This window comes from Osmerus mordax, chromosome 6, assembly GCF_038355195.1.
Source record: "Osmerus mordax isolate fOsmMor3 chromosome 6, fOsmMor3.pri, whole genome shotgun sequence".
In the NCBI taxonomy this organism is placed as follows: Eukaryota; Metazoa; Chordata; class Actinopteri; order Osmeriformes; family Osmeridae; genus Osmerus; species Osmerus mordax.
The window spans coordinates 419,673-437,899 of NC_090055.1; the positions used below are offsets into that span (position 1 = coordinate 419,673).

At 46.0% G+C, this 18,227-nt stretch overlaps 1 protein-coding gene across 1 annotated transcript; it reads right to left on the minus strand.

The window, feature by feature from the left end:
• Nucleotides 1–6,240: 6,240 nt before the first annotated feature.
• On the minus strand, nt 6,241–17,115 carry cdh17 (cadherin 17, LI cadherin (liver-intestine)). Its single transcript, XM_067237732.1, has 19 exons — nt 16,981–17,115; nt 14,895–14,964; nt 14,175–14,270; nt 13,934–14,071; nt 13,488–13,623; nt 13,007–13,165; nt 12,207–12,365; nt 11,696–11,895; nt 11,233–11,364; nt 9,975–10,125; nt 9,681–9,890; nt 9,532–9,608; nt 9,184–9,372; nt 8,179–8,423; nt 7,946–8,076; nt 7,436–7,660; nt 7,237–7,347; nt 7,001–7,117; nt 6,241–6,877 (listed from the first exon to the last, which is right to left on the minus strand). Exons 2-19 carry the CDS (start codon nt 14,928–14,930, stop codon nt 6,789–6,791), a joined length of 2,601 nt encoding a protein of 866 aa, XP_067093833.1. The 5' UTR covers nt 14,931–14,964; nt 16,981–17,115; the 3' UTR covers nt 6,241–6,788.
• Nucleotides 17,116–18,227: the final 1,112 nt, after the last annotated feature.

Genomic DNA, 18,227 nt, shown 5'->3' on the forward strand with positions numbered 1-18,227 from the left:
CGACTCCCTAACCGCTCAGCTATCTGACTCCCTATTTAACCTATACTTTACCATCATCACACACAATATTGAACCTATTCTTTACATTTGACACACACAGAAACAAACACTATTTAACTTATTCTCTACCATCAACACAAACACACAAGCTATTCAACCTATTCTGTACCATGCTTTCAAACACACACATATATACATATATATATATATATATACACGTATCAGTTAGACGTCTGTACTGCAGAAGGGGTGTGTGTCTACATGCTGCTCATCATAGTTTCAGGGCTGCGTGAACATGAACCAACGTTCATGTTGGTTATCATGCTGCCCTCATCCTAGACTTATCATGCTGCCCTCATCCTAGACTTATCATGCTGCCCTCATCCTAGACTTATCATGCTGCCCTCATCCTAGACTTATCATTCTGCCCTCATCCTAGACTTATCATGCTGCCCTCATCCTAGACTTATCATGCTGCCCTCATCGTGGCTGCATGGCTGCATGGCTCAGGAGATCAGACAGGAGATCATATCCATGTTTCATGTGCCAAGTGATGCTCCTGGGCACTGTGGTTGCTCAACTGCTGTTACATTGTGTGTGTGTGTGTGCACGTGTGTGCACGTGCCGTTTGGTCTTGCTTTGTACTGCATTTCAAAATATGTACACACTCCATTTGTGTTTGAACTTTCTCATCTTTTGCACATTAGCTTCTATCTTCTCCTTCCAGCAGAGCGGGACTGTAGCTGCACCATCCAGCTGCACGTGGAAATGGGTTTTTATAACATTTTATTATGTGCTTTACAGCAAATGAGACACTGTGGTGAAATCTCTATTGACAGAGCAGAGTTTAAATACTAATACCGCAACAACACATGTTCTAGAACTTCAGTCTGTAACTTAAATCTTTCCAGGATATGAAGTTTAGGCCCTTTGAAGTTCCAGACAGGCGGTTAGTAACTGAATCTCCTCCTGCTGAACCAGTCTCTGTCCCACAGAACTCCTTATCCCAGAATGCACTGCTGCAGGCCTGGGCTGTGGAGAGGTAGTTCTATGTTTAGGAAGGTAAGGAAAGGAAAGGAAAGGACATGACACGGTTTGGATTCCCATCATACTTACTCCCACAGGGGTGTGTAAATCAAAGAGGTGCCCTAGATTATGGGTGTTCAGACAGGAAGTGTTGTCAGTGACCACTGTTGGGATGGCTGCCAAGATTGTTCAGTGAGGGAGTGTGGAACCAGACATGTGGTGAAACCTTTTTATTTTATTTTATATATATATATATATGGTATTTTTTTTCTGCATAACTGTCACGAGGAATGTATATTTAACAGCTGTAATTTTATGTAAACATCGTTTTTTGTCACAAGAAATGAATGTGAGCCTTATTTTTATTTTTTTATGGTGGATGCCTGATGGTTAGTGTGTCTTCTGTCATCATCATGCTGATCTGTCAGAGCACAACCATACGGTTCAGATGGTCGAACCCTGACCACTGTGGTCGGGCTGGTTTATATTTAGCAGGAGAGAATGTAAAGCAAGGGGCCTCCGGCTAAATACTTGAAGGTTACTTTTACTTTTAACATTACAAGATGTGTATATATCCTAAACTATACACACAACTATACACACTATATACTGTAAGACATGTCACTGTTGAGTGCTTTATCCTTAACAGTTTGGTTTCTGGAATATAACGATTTTGTATTTGAAATGTTTTAATAAAACTAAGTAGTTGGAGGTGATTTGTTTCTGCGTGAGTGTGTGGAGACACCAGAGTGTGTCAGGATTAGCTGGCTTCAGCTGCCTCGCCCCTGGAATGTGGTTTTGCTGCTTCCACCATGCCACTCAGAAGGTTGTCCTGGTCTCCAGTTACAGTAGAGATTGTAGTTTGGCATGCGCCAAAGGTGAAAGGGTGTGTGGACTGTGTACATGCGTGTGGACTGTGTACATGCGTGTGGACTGTGTACATGCGTGTGGACTGTGTACATGCGTGTATGTGAAGGTCAGTGTGGTGTCGCCCCACTCACCTGAAAGCACGAGTGAATCATAGAACGTTCTGCTCTTCCACCTCAGTTCTGTCCGTTCGTGAACTCTTCAATCCTTTACCTTCCCCCTCAACTCTAAATCAAATGTATTTGTACCTTTTTACAAGCAGTGTCACAGAGGGCTTCACACACGCCCATAGAACTGCCCCTCAACCAACCTAAACCCTGAAGGAAGACAAGGAAAAACTTGCTTTGGTTGTTCACAATGTGTGCTTCATGTTTTGGCTACTCGCGATGTTTTGTGGCTATCTTGTTGTTATGATCAGTGACCTATGCACTTTGTAAAGCTCTCTCTTGGAAGTCGCTTTGGATAAAAGCGTCTGCTAAATGAATAAATGTAAATGTGTGGTTCATGTTTTGGCTACTCGCGATGTTTTTTGGCTATCTTGTTGTTATGATCAGTGACCTATGCACTTTGTAAAGCTCTCTCTTGGAAGTCGCTTTGGATAAAAGCGTCTGCTAAATGAATAAATGTAAAAACTAATTTAAGGCAAGATTTTAGAAACCTTGGGAGGAGCAATTCAGTGAGGGATCCCCTCCTCCAGAGACGGTTGGTGAAAGAGAGCTGCAGAACACAGGCTAAACAGTCTCACATCAAGGAAATTGCCAATGGGTGTTTAAACACAGAATTTCAAAGTTAAATTCAGGTCAGAGTTGAATGTCATTTTAAGCAGTGGTAGCCACAGGACCGGGGTCATGAGATCGGATTTCTAACTCTGGTCAGTTTAGTTTGACGACTCCACAAGTGGAGAGTTTAGTTCACAGCACTAAAACCTAGCGACGCACATAAACTACTCCACTAGAGCGTGCTAGGGTGTTGTCAGCCTGGGTCCTGGGTCCAGGGTCCTGGGTCCAGGGTCCTGGGTCCTGGGTCCAGGGTCCAGGGTCCTGGGTCCAGGGTCCTGGGTCCTGGGTCCAGGGTCCTGGGTCCTGTAAATGTGAGCTGAGTCCAGCTCTGTGCTTATGTGACCCAGCCCTCTGCAGGGAATCAGTTTGTTAAATGTCTTAAAATGTTTATCTATAAGATCTGTTAATCTGTAGATTTAGCATCTTTTTGATGAACATTCAGCTATTCATTCTTATATTCTAATGTGTTTTGCTCTTTTTACCCTAACTATCACAGGCATGCATGACAACTTAGAGCTCAATGGTCTTAAGACAGTGGAGATGGTTGTAGACTTCAGGAAGAACACAGCCCCACTCACCCCCATCACCCTGTGTGACTCTCCAGTCAACACTGTGGAGTCCTTCCGCTTCCTGGGCACTATCCTCTCCCAGGACCTCAAGTGGGAACTGAACATCAGCTCCCTCATCAAGAAAGCACAACAGAGGATGTACTTCCTTCGGCAGCTGAAGAAGTTCAACCTGCTAAAGACAATGATGGTTCACTTCTACTCAGCCATCATTGAGTCCATCCTCACCTCCTCCATCACCGTCTGGTACGCTGCTGCCACTGCCAAGGACAAGAGCAGGCTGCAGCGTATCATCCGCACTGCTGAGAAGGTGATTGGCTGCAATCTGCCTACCCTCGAGGACCTGCACACCTCGAGGACCCCCTGAGATGAGCGAGGAAGATTGTGGCCTACTCCTCCCACCCTGGACACTCCCCGTTTCAGTCACTCCCCTCCACCAGAAGGCTGCGGTCCATCAGGGCCAATACCTCACGCCACAAAAACAGTTTCTTCCCTTCCGCTGTTGGCCTCTTCAACAAGGCCAAGGGACCACACTGACTCTAATGACTTCCTGCTTAAAACACACTGCTTTTTGCATTGCATTACAAAATTGTATCTTGTACATTTGTATTTTTTGTAATATTTGTATTTTTGTATTTTTATATTGTAATTTACGGCAACTTATATTTTATTTTATTGTATATTTAATTCAATTCTAATCCCACTTAGTACTGCTAGTTTATGTACCCTTAGTATAGATAGTCCACATATTTAAATTTTAGGTCCCTATATGTTTATTGTATGCACCTTCCTGCCAAAGCAAATTCCTTGTCTGTGCAAACTTTCATGGCGAATAAATCCCATTCTGATTCTGATTCTGAAAACTCTCAGAAAAACTCACCACAGGAGAAAAAATTTAAGAAACCTTGGGAGGAGCAATTCAGTGAGGGATCCCCTCCTCCAGAGACGGTTGGTGAAAGAGAGGAGCAGAACACAGGCTAAACATAGTCAATTCATTATGTAATACTGAAAACAATAATACACATTTCCAAGGTTTTAAAAGCTTGTGCAAATAGTCCCCTCTTTTACAGTGATCAGTCTGCTCTTAAAATCCAATCAGAATGATAATGATTTCATATGACTAGAACTAGTTCACACTTTCCTATGTGTTGTTGATATGACTTGATGAAATTATGTTAGCTGTCATTTTATGCCATGGTCCAAAAACAGTGAAATGTGTTTTATTTTTAGAAAAAAAATATTTTGGGGGGGGCAATTAAACTTTTATTTAAAATCCATCTTATCACAATAATCAAGACACAATGTGAATCAACACCACAACAACTGAAGCAGAACACTTTGCAAACACAAAATGTATATATGATGTGTGTGTGAATATGTGTGAGTGTGTGCAGCTGTGTGTCCACGTGTGTCTGAGTGTGTGTGCGTCTTTGTCAGAAAGGTGGCCTAACATGGTCAATGCATCCCATCATTTTTTTATTTTCTCCTTTTCTCTCCCCCCTTCCCACCGGCAGGGCTGTGTGTGTCTGTGTGTCTGTGGGTGTATGTGTGTGTTGTTGTGGAACGTGTTGCCAGGTTACTGTTAGAGAAACACTAACATTATGACGTAATATACTTGATGTGCTTGTAACTCTCATTTTGTTACTTTCCCTGTCCCATTGTTTTCTCTCCCTCTCTCTCTTTCTTTCCCTCTCTCTCTCTCTCTCTCTCTCTCTCTCTCTCTCTCTCTCTCTCTCTCTCTCTCTCTCTCTCTCTCTGTCTCCCTCTATCTCTCCCTCTCTCTCTCTCTCTCTCTCTCTCTCTCTCTCTCTCTCTCTCTCTCTCTCTCTCCTCTCTCTCTCTCTCTCTCCCTCTCTCCCTCTCTCTCTCTCTCTCTCTCTCTCCCTCTCTCTCTCCCACTCTCTCTCTCTCACCCACCCACACATCTCAGCTGGTTGTTATGTGACCTGTGTTGACAGTATTCCTCTGTAATACTAAATGACTAATCAACACTGTCCATTGTTTTTGGAAATACTAGAAAATCATGTTTAAAAAGACGGACTCCTCATTTCCCTCAAGTTAAAGTAAAGAAGTTCTGATATATACTGAAGTATGGGCTCTGACATATACTGAAGTGAAAAGTATATGGCCATGGGTGATCAGGAATGTCTCTTCTCAGTCATGTTGACGTTAACTCCCTCTGTATCATCCATAACGTTACACGTTTTTCTTGTTGCCTTCTGCTAAGTCAGAGCACATGTAGCACCCACAACACCCTAACACACACACTCTGCTCTCACATGGGCTGTTTGAGTGTGTGGGTGTGTACTTATGTGTATGTGTGCACTCCCTTGTCACTTGGAGAGTGAATGTGTGTGTGTGTGTGTATGTGTGTGTACAAGTCTTTATGCACTGAACAAAGGCAAGTCTTACAAACAAGAATCTATCAAAGAAAAAAGCACTATTCCTCCTTCTCTCTCTCTCTCTCTCTTCTCTCTCTCTCTCTCTCTCTCTCTCTCTCTCTCTCTCTCACACACACACACACACACCCTAACACACACACACACTGAGAGATGAGTCAGACCGTTGCTCTTTGGAACATTTGGATACACAAAGAGGTGGAGAAAAAAAAGAACTAGATGGAGGCAGGTCAGAGAGGCAGGTCATACTCAGAGAGGCAGGTCAGAGGGCAGGTCACACTCAGAGAGGCAGGTCCGAGAGGCAGGTCGCGCTCAGAGAGGCAGGTCACACTTAGAGGCAGGTCAGAGAGTCAGGTCACGCTTAGAGAGGCAGGTCACACTTAGCGAGGCAGGTCAGAGAGGCAGGTCACACAGAGAGGCAGATCAGAGAGGCAGGTCAGGGGCAGGTTAATCACTCAGAGAGGCAGGAAGACAGACGGCTGCAGTGTGGAGGTGTTCATGTTGTTACTGAAGTTACTGGCTGTTATGTCACCTCTAACAAAGGACCAATCACATGTCTCCGGACAGCCTTTGTCAAAACAAACGTCCATAAACACAAACAGCCAAAGGTAAAACTCTTTTTTATTGAGAAACCCACTGTCCACATTATCACTGAGCCTGGATCAGAGGTCCACATGCTGGACCTCTCCAGGAGAGAATGAAGGTGTTACATCTGTGATGTTTACTGTGCTACTTCAGACATGTTTTAGAACGCTGACACCCTGGCTACAAGTCACTAACTAACAGACAAGAACTGGATTACTGTGAGCTTCTACAGTGATCAACTTATTAAATGTACATTTACAATGTTTACAATAACAGTAGGACATCTTTGTGATGCTTGTAGACACACACAGTAAACCCCTCACTGTGTGACTGACATGTCTAACTGGTAGCGTAGAAAGTTTAGACGAAGGTTTGAAAGCATCAATCATGAATGAGAAATATATACCTAAATGAATAAATCACTATTTTATATTTTGTCAACTTTTAGGGTAAATAAGTTATTGAACTGCAACAAAAACTTGATTATAACAAGCTATAGTGTATAACATCCATAAAACTAATGAAACCTTTAGTGTACTATCTTTTAACATAAACAAGCAGCTGTTCTACAGCATGGACTGTGTGTCTCCCTCCTGCAGTCTCCTCTTCTCGTTATCCTTCTTGATGCGGTGGAACACGATGACCAGCAGGAGGACTGGGGAGGACAGGACAACAGTCAACAACACAAACACACATCTCTGTGTTCCGGGCAGCACACACTACAGTCAGTTTGTGCTCCAGCTGTGTGTGAGGTCTGGTGGAGATGAACGTTACTCACCAATGAATCCCAGAGTCCCACCAAGGATCCCGATGGTGGTGGGCATTCCGTACTTGAAGCCGTGCTCACCTGGTTTGGTGTAACAGTACCCCAGCTCTGTACAGTTACACACCCTCACTGTGGATGGAGAACACATGAACACACAACCTTGGAAAAATACACAATCACTCACTGTACCAACTCACCCTCAAACTTGTGTATGACGCCCATCCCAGCGCTGCACTGTACCAACTCACCCTCAAACTTATGTGTGACGCCCATCCCTGCGCTGTCCTTAATGTTTATGGGGATCAAAAAGGTTTTATCCTCCGTTGGAGATTTCTTCATGGTCAGTTTAGCAGATGTACCTACAGGAAACACATCAGGGACCAGAATGACTCAGATGCTGAACATGACTAGCTGAGGGAAACCACTAGGGGTATAACTGGTCGTCACCATCAATGCTGCTGATGTCCCAGTTAGGAGACTTCTTGCTCTGGGGGAAGGTGAACGTGAAGGGCTGGCTGTAGGGGGCGCTATCTGCATCCGTGGCTGACAGGATGACAGGCTTGGGCTTCTTGACGCAGATGAAGGCCTGGGTTTCCAGAAGCTTGGGCACGTTGTCATTCACATCCAACAGGCGCACAGAGACCACACACTCCGAGGACAGCTGGGGATTGGCTGTGAAATGATGTCAGATGACAAGATGAGCAGGGTTTGTTTACATCGGGTGTTGATCTGTGCTGGCTGTGTGACTGGCTGTGTGACTGGCTGTGTGACTGGCTGTGTGACTGGCTGTGCTACTGGCTGTGCTACTGGCTGTGTGACTGGCTGTGTGACTGGCTGTGTGACTGGCTGTGCTACAGGCTGTGTGACTGGCTGTGCTACTGGCTGTGCTACTGGCTGTGTGACTGGCTGTGCTACTGGCTGTGTGACTGGCTGTGTGACTGGCTGTGTGTTTTTCACCTTTTTCAAAGGCGATGACTGTGACATCAAAGGCCTCCAGCACCTCTCTGTCCAGCTTGGCCTTGGTCTTGATCTCGCCTGTGGCTGGATCGATCTCTAACCAGCTTTTGGTGTCACCTTCCAGCTTGAATCTACAACACACACACACACTCACTCAACTGCATTTGGTATGGTAGCTTTATCAAACTACCGCCTCTTGTTGTTCAGGTGCAACTAAGGCTCAGCTTCCATACTCAATGAGTTTTCCCTCTGGGTCCTTGGCCCCTACTGTGACCACAGAGGCTCCCAGGCTGGTGTTCTCTGGTAGGACCACGTCTAGCATGTCCATGTCAAACTCCGGAGCTTCATCCACATCATTGATCTCCACCGTGACGAAGGCAGTGGACTGGTTGTCGTACTGTATTCCGGCCATCAGGGGCTCTGGGTTCCGGGCGTCGATCTGGAGTCTGGTGGAGGGTGTGATCTCAAAGTCTAGAGGCTGCAGGAGAAAATTGGGTGGGGGGAGGGGGTTATCATAACATGTGACATTCATGTTTGTGTGTTAGGGTTGCGGGGAGCGTTTGTTTCGACCACTTCGCTTTAGGCATTTTAAATGCACTAAAAGCTAGCTAACGATAGACTAGCAGAGCAAGTGTAATATGTTTACTAGCGATCACGTGCAGTGAATGGTTAATATTCTTTTATGTCCGTTTTGGTGAGCCCAGAGGGAAAATATGGCATTTTAAAAGTAGCCTACATTTACTGTAGCTAGCTAACGGTAGACTACAGAGAAAGTGTGATCTTTGTACATCCGTTTCGGAGCGACAGAGGGAAAATATTTCAGTCGACACAACAAGTGGAACCGAAATTAGGAACCGAAATTTGCGTTCTAATCTGGTCCGATTCCTACCGGTTGTGTAGGAACCGGTTCCATAGTGGAACCGTGTTTCGGTACCCAACCCTAGTGTGTGTGTGTGCGTGTGTATGAGTGTGTCTATGTGTGTGTGTAACAGAGGTGGTTTTGCAAGCTCCGTCAGAGGCATACAGGCAACTGTTCGCTCCGACCAGGAGTCAAACCTTCCACCTCTGACTTCCCAAACGCCACCACTACCAACTACGCCAACGAAAAGCTAGAAATGTGTTGACGCGGGTGGCCTGTTACATACCTGAGGAGTGAGTTTCACCACACACCGGCTACATGTGTGCATGTGTATGTATGTGTGTTTGAGTGTGTATGTGTGTGTCTTTTTCACTCATACCTTGACAAGAACAATCCTGCCCTCTCCGTTGGACTCTGTCTCCATGGCAAAGACTCCGTCCTCGTTGCCAGCGGTGATGTGGAACTCGATGCGTGAGCTCCCGCTGCCGGGGTCGTCAGCATCCGTGGCTTTCACTGTCAGGATGGTGTGGCCTACTGGGGTGTCCTCAGAGAGGGTGTGGCTACCGTACTGCAAACACACATACACACACAAACGCACACAGACACACACACACACACAAGGTCAGTCAAAGGTCAAACACTTTGAGTTTCACCAGACGAGCGCGTAGCAGTCATGGAGATACTCACATCGTCATGGAGATACTCACATCGTCATGGAGATACTCACATCGCTCTGCTCAAAGATTGGCACTTCGTTGTTGACGTCTATGACCTTGATGACGACCTTGCACTCTGTGCTGAAACCTAAGACAGGACAGTGGATGAGTGTGTGTGTATGTTTAGGTGTGTGTGTGTACGTATGTGTGTGTGTTTTACCTGGGTCGTGGACTCTCACGGTGAGACGATACTCGGTGGCGTCTCTCCTCTTGAGCAGCTGTCTGGACTGGACACGTCCCGTGATATCATCGATAGAGAACATGGGGGAGCTGGTTTCAGGAGCCTGGATCAGGAGCGTGTAGGACAGCAAGGAGTTGGCTGTGTTCTCCTCGTCCGCATCGCTGACCTGCAGCTGGCCCAGAGGGCTGCCTGAGAACAAGCAAGACATCTCTCACAGGAGGGAACCAGAGGACCCAGAGTCACGTGCATGCCCTGACCTGCAGGAGCTTCTACCTGGAAGCTCGTTCTCCTGGATCTCAAACACGGTCTCGTCCAGCAGGCAGACAGGAGGGTTGTCATTCACGTCCTCCACCAGCACCTGGATCTCCATGGGAGGGTCCAGCTCGTTCCCTTCATGGTCCTCAGCCAGCACCACCACAGTGTACTGGAACACACATACACATATATATACAGTACAGGGCGTGACATTGGCACCCGCCCACCCGCCAAATGCGGGTAGAATTCGGCTGTGCCGGGTAAAGCAGTCACTCTTACTAGCCACTTTGGCAGGTGGAATTCTACATATATCTCGCTATAAGATTTTTTATTGTAGTCTTCTCCAAACAAAATAATAAACTCATTGCAGGGTTCTCAAGCCTCACGCATTGACCGTGAGACGCACGCATTTCAACCAGCACGTATCGTTTCCCCCTGTGTTAAACAGTCTCGGCCATTGTACGTTCGTTGTTAAGCAACATAGACGTGCGAACACACGCGAAAGCTCGTCTCGTGGGGCTTTTGATCGAACTTGAGGACCCTGCTCAGTGCAAGGCAAGGATGTGGCGGTAGGCTACATAACAGGTGTAGGAAAACCCGGAGGGCAGACAAAAAAAGAGAAAAACTGGTGATGAAAGTGAAACCGAAAATAAAGAGACTAAAATAATTGTGTTGTTTATAAATATTTAACTGGACAAAAACAAATTCTGCTTAGTTCATATATATTTTCAATACATCTTTACACCCCGTTATATGCAAAGAGCTACTTTTTTTGTCTTTGTCTTAATCGTTTGCATATTTTCATACAAAAGGAGCTTTACACTCTTATAAGAGCTGAAGATTTGGCGACACATACATTTTATGTTGTCTTGATTTTGGGTGTTTACAATGGTCATTTACATTTGAAAGGATTGTAAATCTAGTTCTTCAAGAAAATTGCAGAAAACCATAGTCAACTTTAATCAAATAAAACTTAATTTCCCAACAACAAAATTGTGGCTAGTGAAATTGCTGAGTGGCTAGTAACTTTGGAAAACCACTAGCCACAGTGGCAGGTGAGCAAACATGTTAATGTCCTGATACAGTATATATGCTACATATATATACAGTACATATGTAGCATCAACAGTACTAGGTGCCAGGTTTGTATGTCTGTGTGGTGTGTGTCAGTGGGCGGTTGTGTGTGTGTGAGTGGGCGGTTGTGTATGTGTGTGTGTGTGTGTGTGTGTGTGTGTGTGTGTGTGAGTGGGCGGTTCTGAGTGTGTGTGTGTGTTACCCTGCTCTTCTCCTCTCTGTCCATCTGCTCAGTCAGCATGACCTCTCCCTCGGGAGTGACACTGAAGGGGAAAGGAAGCAGGCGCTCCTTCTGCACCAGCCTGTAGAGGGCGCTGTGCGTGTTAGACTGGACCTGGGGGGGTGGGGAGGTTACTGTATAAAGAGTTTGCAGGTTGCAGCTGCAGCACTGAACTGCAGTGTATTTGAGTGTTTCAGTGTATTTGAGTGTTTCAGTGCAGTGTATTTGAGTGTTTCAGTGTATTTGAGTGTTTCAGTGTATTTGAGTGTTTCAGTGTATTTGAGTGTTTCAGTGCAGTGTATTTGAGTGTTTCAGGCTATTTGAGTGTTTCAGTGTATTTGAGTGTTTCAGTGCAGTGTATTTGAGTGTTTCAGTGTATTTGAGTGTTTCAGTGTATTTGAGTGTTTCAGTGTACTGTTTGTATTGAGTGAATCCCACTCCATACCTTAGCAATTAACATGGGGTATGTGGTCACTAGATGTTCCTTGATTGTGATTGGTCCAGGGGTGACCCACAGGTTCTGCTGCACAGCGACATTGACTCTGGTGTTGGAGCTGAGAGCATTCTCTGACTGCCCGCCCAGGTCCTCCACACGCACAAACAGAACGAAGTCTGGGTCCTCCAGGGGATTTAGCCTACGCATCTCTTGAACCACAGAGGAAGACAAGGGCGCCATGAGTTCAGTAAAAGAAGACCAAAGGAGACCAAATAGGCCCATTCAGAGCTGCTGACACCAGAGACAGAACCATTCACAGATATAAAGACACCACAACACCACTCCCCTAAGGCAAGTAGGGTGAAGTGTCTTGCCCAAGGACACAACGTCATTTGTATTGCCAGAAATCCAACCGGCAACCTTATGATTAATAGCCCGATTCCCTAACCGCTCAGCCATCTGACTTCCATTCTGACTTGGTAGAATAGTTTCCACGTCACACTCACTCACGCAGTCATACCTGCTCTCTCCACACAGGTGTAGAAGGGGTTGAGTTCGTATGGGACATCCTTTATGGGGGAACAGTACTCATCAAACTTCCTCTTCAAGGCATCATGGCTGCTGCCATCCTGACCTCTGGAATACACAACACCCTCTCTGGCTTTCAGCAAGCGCTGCCCTGTAATACACACACACACACACACACAATTACACACAACACATCATCCTTGTTGAAAAGCTGCTGTCATGAACCCTGCACACACCAGCTGACTAACTTGATCTACCATAGCAATGTAGCTATTGCTAAATGTTGCACGTTTTTACAGTTAGACAGTCTGGGATTCATTGGTTGAAACACCAATATATCACATTGAACGTGTGGTCAGATTGACATTTGTCAAGTGACAATCTGAGGCATAGGAGCAGATCAAGGGTAATCTTGCCTGGTGTGGGATTACTGCTGCTCTACTGTCAGATTACAGTTTAAAATGGACAGATTAAAGGCCTCACCCTCCCAATGGTACCCGCAGGTGTGTGAGAAGGTTTGTGTGTCTGTGTGTGTGAAAAAATGTGTATGTGTTCATATTACTTTTCAGTTACTCGTTTAGTAGACGATCTTATCCAGAGGGACTTACAGTAAGTACAATCACATTCCCCCAAGGCAAGTAGGGTGAAGTGCCTTGCCCAAGGACACAACTTCATTTTGGCACTGCTGGGAATCGAACCAGCAAACTTCTGATGACTAGCCCGATTCCGTAACCGCTCAGCCACCTGACTTGTGTGCGTGTGTGTGAGAGAGAGAGTGTGTGTGTGTGGTACCCTCTTCGGTGGTGGAGATCTCCCCTGTCTCTGTGTTGATCTGGAAGAAGGGGGTGCTGTGCTTGTTGGGGATCTGGTTGACCAAGCTGTAGCTCAGATGGGAGTTGGTCGACTCAGGGTCATCCAGGTCAGATGCAAACACACGCGTGAATGGAACACCTAGAACATCAAGCAGAGTTACACACTGTAACACACCAGGCTCTGCTAACACACTGTAACACACCAGGCTCTGCTAACACACTGTAACACACCAGGATCTGCTAACACACTGTAACACACCAGGCTCTGCTAACACACTGTAACACACCAGGCTCTGCTAACACACTGTAACACACCAGGCTCTGCTAACACACTGTAACACACCAGGCTCTGCTAACACACTGTAACACACCAGGCTCTGCTAACACACTGTAACACACCAGGCTCTGCTAACACACTGTAACACACCAGGCTCTGCTAACACACTGTAACACACACCCACCTGCAACACTGCCTTCCCTGATCACAGCCACATAGTCTGTCTGGTTGAAGGAAGGGGCGTGGTTGTTGATATCCAGCACATTGATGGTGACAGTGAACGGACCCTCTACTGGTTCAGTGTCGACTAGCGCCTCCACCTAAAGTACACACACACACACACGCACGCAAACACACACACACACACACACACACACACATGCAAACACACACACACACACACACACACACATGCAAACACACACACACATGCAAACCCACACACACACACACGCACGCAAACACACACATGCAAACACACACACACACACACATGCAAACACACACACACACACGCAAACACATTGATGTAATACAAGCAACAACATATGTTACAATAACTGTAGAGTGTGTGTTACCTGTAGAGTGTGAGTGTGTTACCTGCAGAGTGTGTGTGTGTGTGTGTGTTACCTGCAGAGTGTGTGTGTGTGCGTGGGCCCAGACTAAAGCCTCTTCCAGGTAGAGCCATCCATCTCTGGAGATCTGGATCTTCCCCTCCGAGTCTCCGCTCACCCTGAAGCCGTTCACATCAGGGTTGACTGCATGGAACTGCACAGGGCCAGATTGTGAGTGAGAAGTATTAAGAGACAGAGATTAGATTTCTCAAATGTGTGTGTGTGTTACCTGATAAAGAACGTAGGGTGTGTGTTACCTGATAAAGAGCGTAGGGTACGGGAGCGGCCTCTGGAACGTTCAGAACCTTGTCTTCCAGGGGTCCCTTCTTGTCATCCAGACCTCCACCTGCAGCCTATCAGAACGAAGCATCAGAGTTCAGGGCTCATACAGGACAGTTATTCATTGACTCACTTGACAGATTTACTGTAATGAAATTCCTCCACCACACTGGAGAATGGGAGAGCAAAGTCTACACAGGCGTTGAGGGAGTGTTCTCTCAGTAACACTGTAATAATTCACTATGGATGCCGAGGATACCAGCAGCATATTGTGATGCTGTATGCACTCAGAACTCAAGCCTCAAACACACAGACACACATGCACATACACACACATACACATACATACACATACACAGACACATACACACATACACATACATACACATACACACACATACACATACATACACATACACAGACACACTGTGTATTGCCATCACTAGTAGGTTATAGTGACGGTCTCCTGCTACACTGGAGCAGGTCGGTTCTTAACTAACCGGCCTCGTAAAATAAAGGTCAAATCACAGAAATAAATAATTTAAACAGAGCTGCCAACATTCAAAGGATAGAGGTTAATAGGTAAAGCTCTTTAAAGGTAATAAGTAATCAAACAGTAATATGAAATTGACCCAGCATGTGTATGTGTGTGTGAGTGTGTGTGTTGATGACTGGTACTGTTGGGGTAGTGTACTCACTATGCCGATGAGGAGCGAGAACAGCAACAGGTGCATTGTGAGAGTTCTGATGAGCTTCAGTGAGGAGACTCTGAGAAAAGGAGGAGGAGAGATGGAGAGGAGGAGGAGAGATGGAGAGCAGGAGGAGAGATGGAGAGGAGGAGGAGGAGAGATGGAGAGGAGGAGGAGGAGAGATGGAGAGGAGGAGGAGGAGAGATGGAGAGCAGGAGGAGAGATGGAGAGGAGGAGGAGGAGAGATGGAGAGGAGGAGGAGGAGAGATGGAGAGGAGGAGGAGGAGAGATGGAGAGGAGGAGGAGGAGGAGGAGAGATGGAGAGGAGGAAGAGAGATGGAGAGGAGGAGGAGGAGAGATGGAGAGGAGGAGGAGGAGAGATGGAGAGGAGGAGAGATGGAGAGGAGAAGGGATGGAGAGGAAGAGGAGGAGAGATGGAAAGGAGGAGGAGGAGGAGAAAGAGAGAGAGGGAGAAACATTCAGTATGATCCATACAATAGCAAGCACATGTTGTAGTATCTGTGTAAACATGTACATCTCCAGTCGTGGACTGTAGAATCTCAAACTCTCAGACTTTTAGTAAAGAAAGGAAGTCAGACGCCTTTAGGAGTTTTTATAACTCCTCCCACACTACAGGGTGACCCCGCCCCCTGGCAAGAAACTGAAAGTCAGAATTAAAAGGCTGATGACTGTCCATATATGGACGTTTAAAGCTCTGGTGGGCCGTGAGGTATCACCCTGCCTTTCCCTCCCCTGCCCAACAAACAGCCAAGGTCCCGGCATGACTCAGGTGTGTCACCCCATGTGACATGGTCTAACCCTAACCCTAACCCATGTGACATGGTCTAACCCTAACCCATGTGACATGGTCTCTGAGCCTAAAGCCAGTGTGTGACTGAGTGTGTGTTTGTGTTTTAGAGAGAAAGAGAGAGCTTCTGTTTATATGAAGTTTTGTGTCTGTGAATCTCCCTCTATCCAAACCGTCGCTTACAAGGACGCAGAGACAAACCAACACTTTCTTATCTCCTGGCTTCTGACACTCCTTAACTATAAAGATTTCACCTCCACCTCCCTCCTGCCTACCTTCGGGGGTGGAGCTCTGTTTCAGGAGACTCTCTTTCCTAACAACAGTACTGCCGAGGGTTTGAACTCTAACTAAACACCCAGGTTTTCTTATTCTTGTGACACACACAAATACTCATAACTTGAGAAATTCAATACAACGTTCGGTTCACAGACCTGATCAGTGTCCTACAGACATTCATTATCACTGTGTGTGTGTAACTCCTTTGGAACACGGGAACATGACAGGATTGCACAGAGAGACTGAAGGTGACATTGAGCAGTCTGCCATGGCGACCTCTGATTGTGTGTCACAAACACACTTCACCTTGTCTGTCTGTCATGTTCCTCACCTCACACTCTGTCTGCAACTTTTGTTTGACCCTGAAGCTACAACCACCTTCTCTGTAACCCACCTCCTCTGTAACCTTCACATGCCCGTACTCTACCAGGGTCTCTCTACATCTCTCCCCTGCCGTCTCTGTGAGAGACCATCTCTGCAGACTGACAGACACATAACAGCACAGAGATACAACCTATTGACACACACACACATGGTTGGCAGACAGCAAACCAGCTAACCATTGAAGAAAACAAAAGAAGATCTGAAAATAACCCAAGATAGATGACATGAGATCAAGGCGTGGCAAGACATGCTGAAATCTCGCTACTATACAGAGTTCCTTAATGAACAATAATCATTATTTCCCAATCTGGATGGAAGTAAGTCCTTCAGATGAGCAGACTTTGTCCTGTGCTGGTCTGCAAATTAGGCTGCGACAGGCCTCTCCTGACAGCTTCAAACAGAATGACCTCTGCTTTGTTAAGATTCCATTGTTGCTGAGACCAGCTCCAACACAGGATCTCTCACAGGAACTGCCTGATGTGAGCGTTACAAAGACAAACCTCGATACCCACACACACACACACAGTACAAGGGAACACCTGAGACGCAGGCCCAACCAAAGTCAAGTCAAGATCATAACCCACACCCAAGGAGAAGCATACATTACCAAGCACACATGTTACGTACAGTCCAACAACTTGCAGCCCCCTCAGTATACTTCTTCTGGCAACACGATCCAGCCCTTCAGCCCTGGAGGACTCTGAGAAACTCACTTAGCAAAGGCAGCGAGAGAGAGAGACGTACCTGGCAGGAGAAGTTCTGTGTCTCTCTTTGGGCTGTAGTGTATCCCCGCAGCCCCATCCGGTTAGTGAAACGTTAACCAGGCCTAACCTGCTAGGTTTTATTGGACCTAATGATTGTCCAATCATCCCTCCCCATTGATTAGCTCAGCCAATCAGGACACCAAACAGGGGAGAGACAGGCAGGGAGGGTAGAGTACCAAGGATACAATAAATTAATATATTGACTTGATACAGAAAAGTCAGACAGGAAGCTGATGTATGTTTTGTACTCGTACATTGTGGGGAAGTTTCAGTGTTCAGTTAATCCCAATTTGATTACCTCAAGATTGCCTATCCTTTAGCAGTGTGTGTGGGCAGATTTGTGGGATTAAACCCATAACTGGTTGTTGAACTAGCCTGGTCACCTTCATCAGTTACAGACCTGGGCTTCAGCTGGACCTTCTGAAGGAGAAGTGACTGGATTTCCTCAGAAGGACTGATCCTGACCGGAAGGGTTTTTATCAGACTTTGACCTTTGAACTGCTTCCTGTCTCGGCTGTTCCACTGCTAGGTGTAACTGAACACACACAGACCACGGATGCAGAGTCACTGTATATTACTGTACTATGATATTCCTCTCTCTCATCTAAACAAAGATAGGATTACCCTGAAGTGCTCCTAGAGACCTCTTAGAAAGGAGCTAACAGCAGGGAAATATTCCAAACATACGAACAGGCCCGGGGCCACAGTGAGGAAGTAAACAACATTAGATTCTGTGTTGTCATGTATATGTACAAAATTCAAACCCCTTTTATAAGTAGGAAATGTCCATTTACTTTCTGAATTGTTTAATCCTTGAGATCGGAAAGTGCAAAATTACAATGAGGGAAAGTACAATGCTGAAGCAAGGAGTAAATCTCCTTATTGTGTCACATCCTGCTCTGATCCTCAAGCCTGGTGGAGGAACTCAAACTCTGGAGATCAGGAGTGTCTTTCTATCACACTGAGATAAGAAAAACACACACACACACACACTCACTAACACACACACACACACACTCACTAACACACACACACACACTCACTAACACACACACACACACACTCTCACTAACACACACACACACACACACTCACTAACACACACACACT

What these genes read in the sequence shown, in the direction of transcription:
- cdh17 (XM_067237732.1), bottom strand. Translation starts at nt 14,930, where the DNA reads ATGCACCTGTTGCTGTTCTCGCTCCTCATCGGCATA. An exon ending in CACCTGTGTGGAGAGAGCAG is followed by an intron (nt 11,896 to 12,206) that starts GTATGACTGCGT and finishes CTGTGGTTCAAG; the next exon opens with AGATGCGTAGGCTAAATCCC. An exon ending in GCAGGATTGTTCTTGTCAAG is followed by an intron (nt 8,424 to 9,183) that starts GTATGAGTGAAA and finishes TTTCTCCTGCAG; the next exon opens with CCTCTAGACTTTGAGATCAC.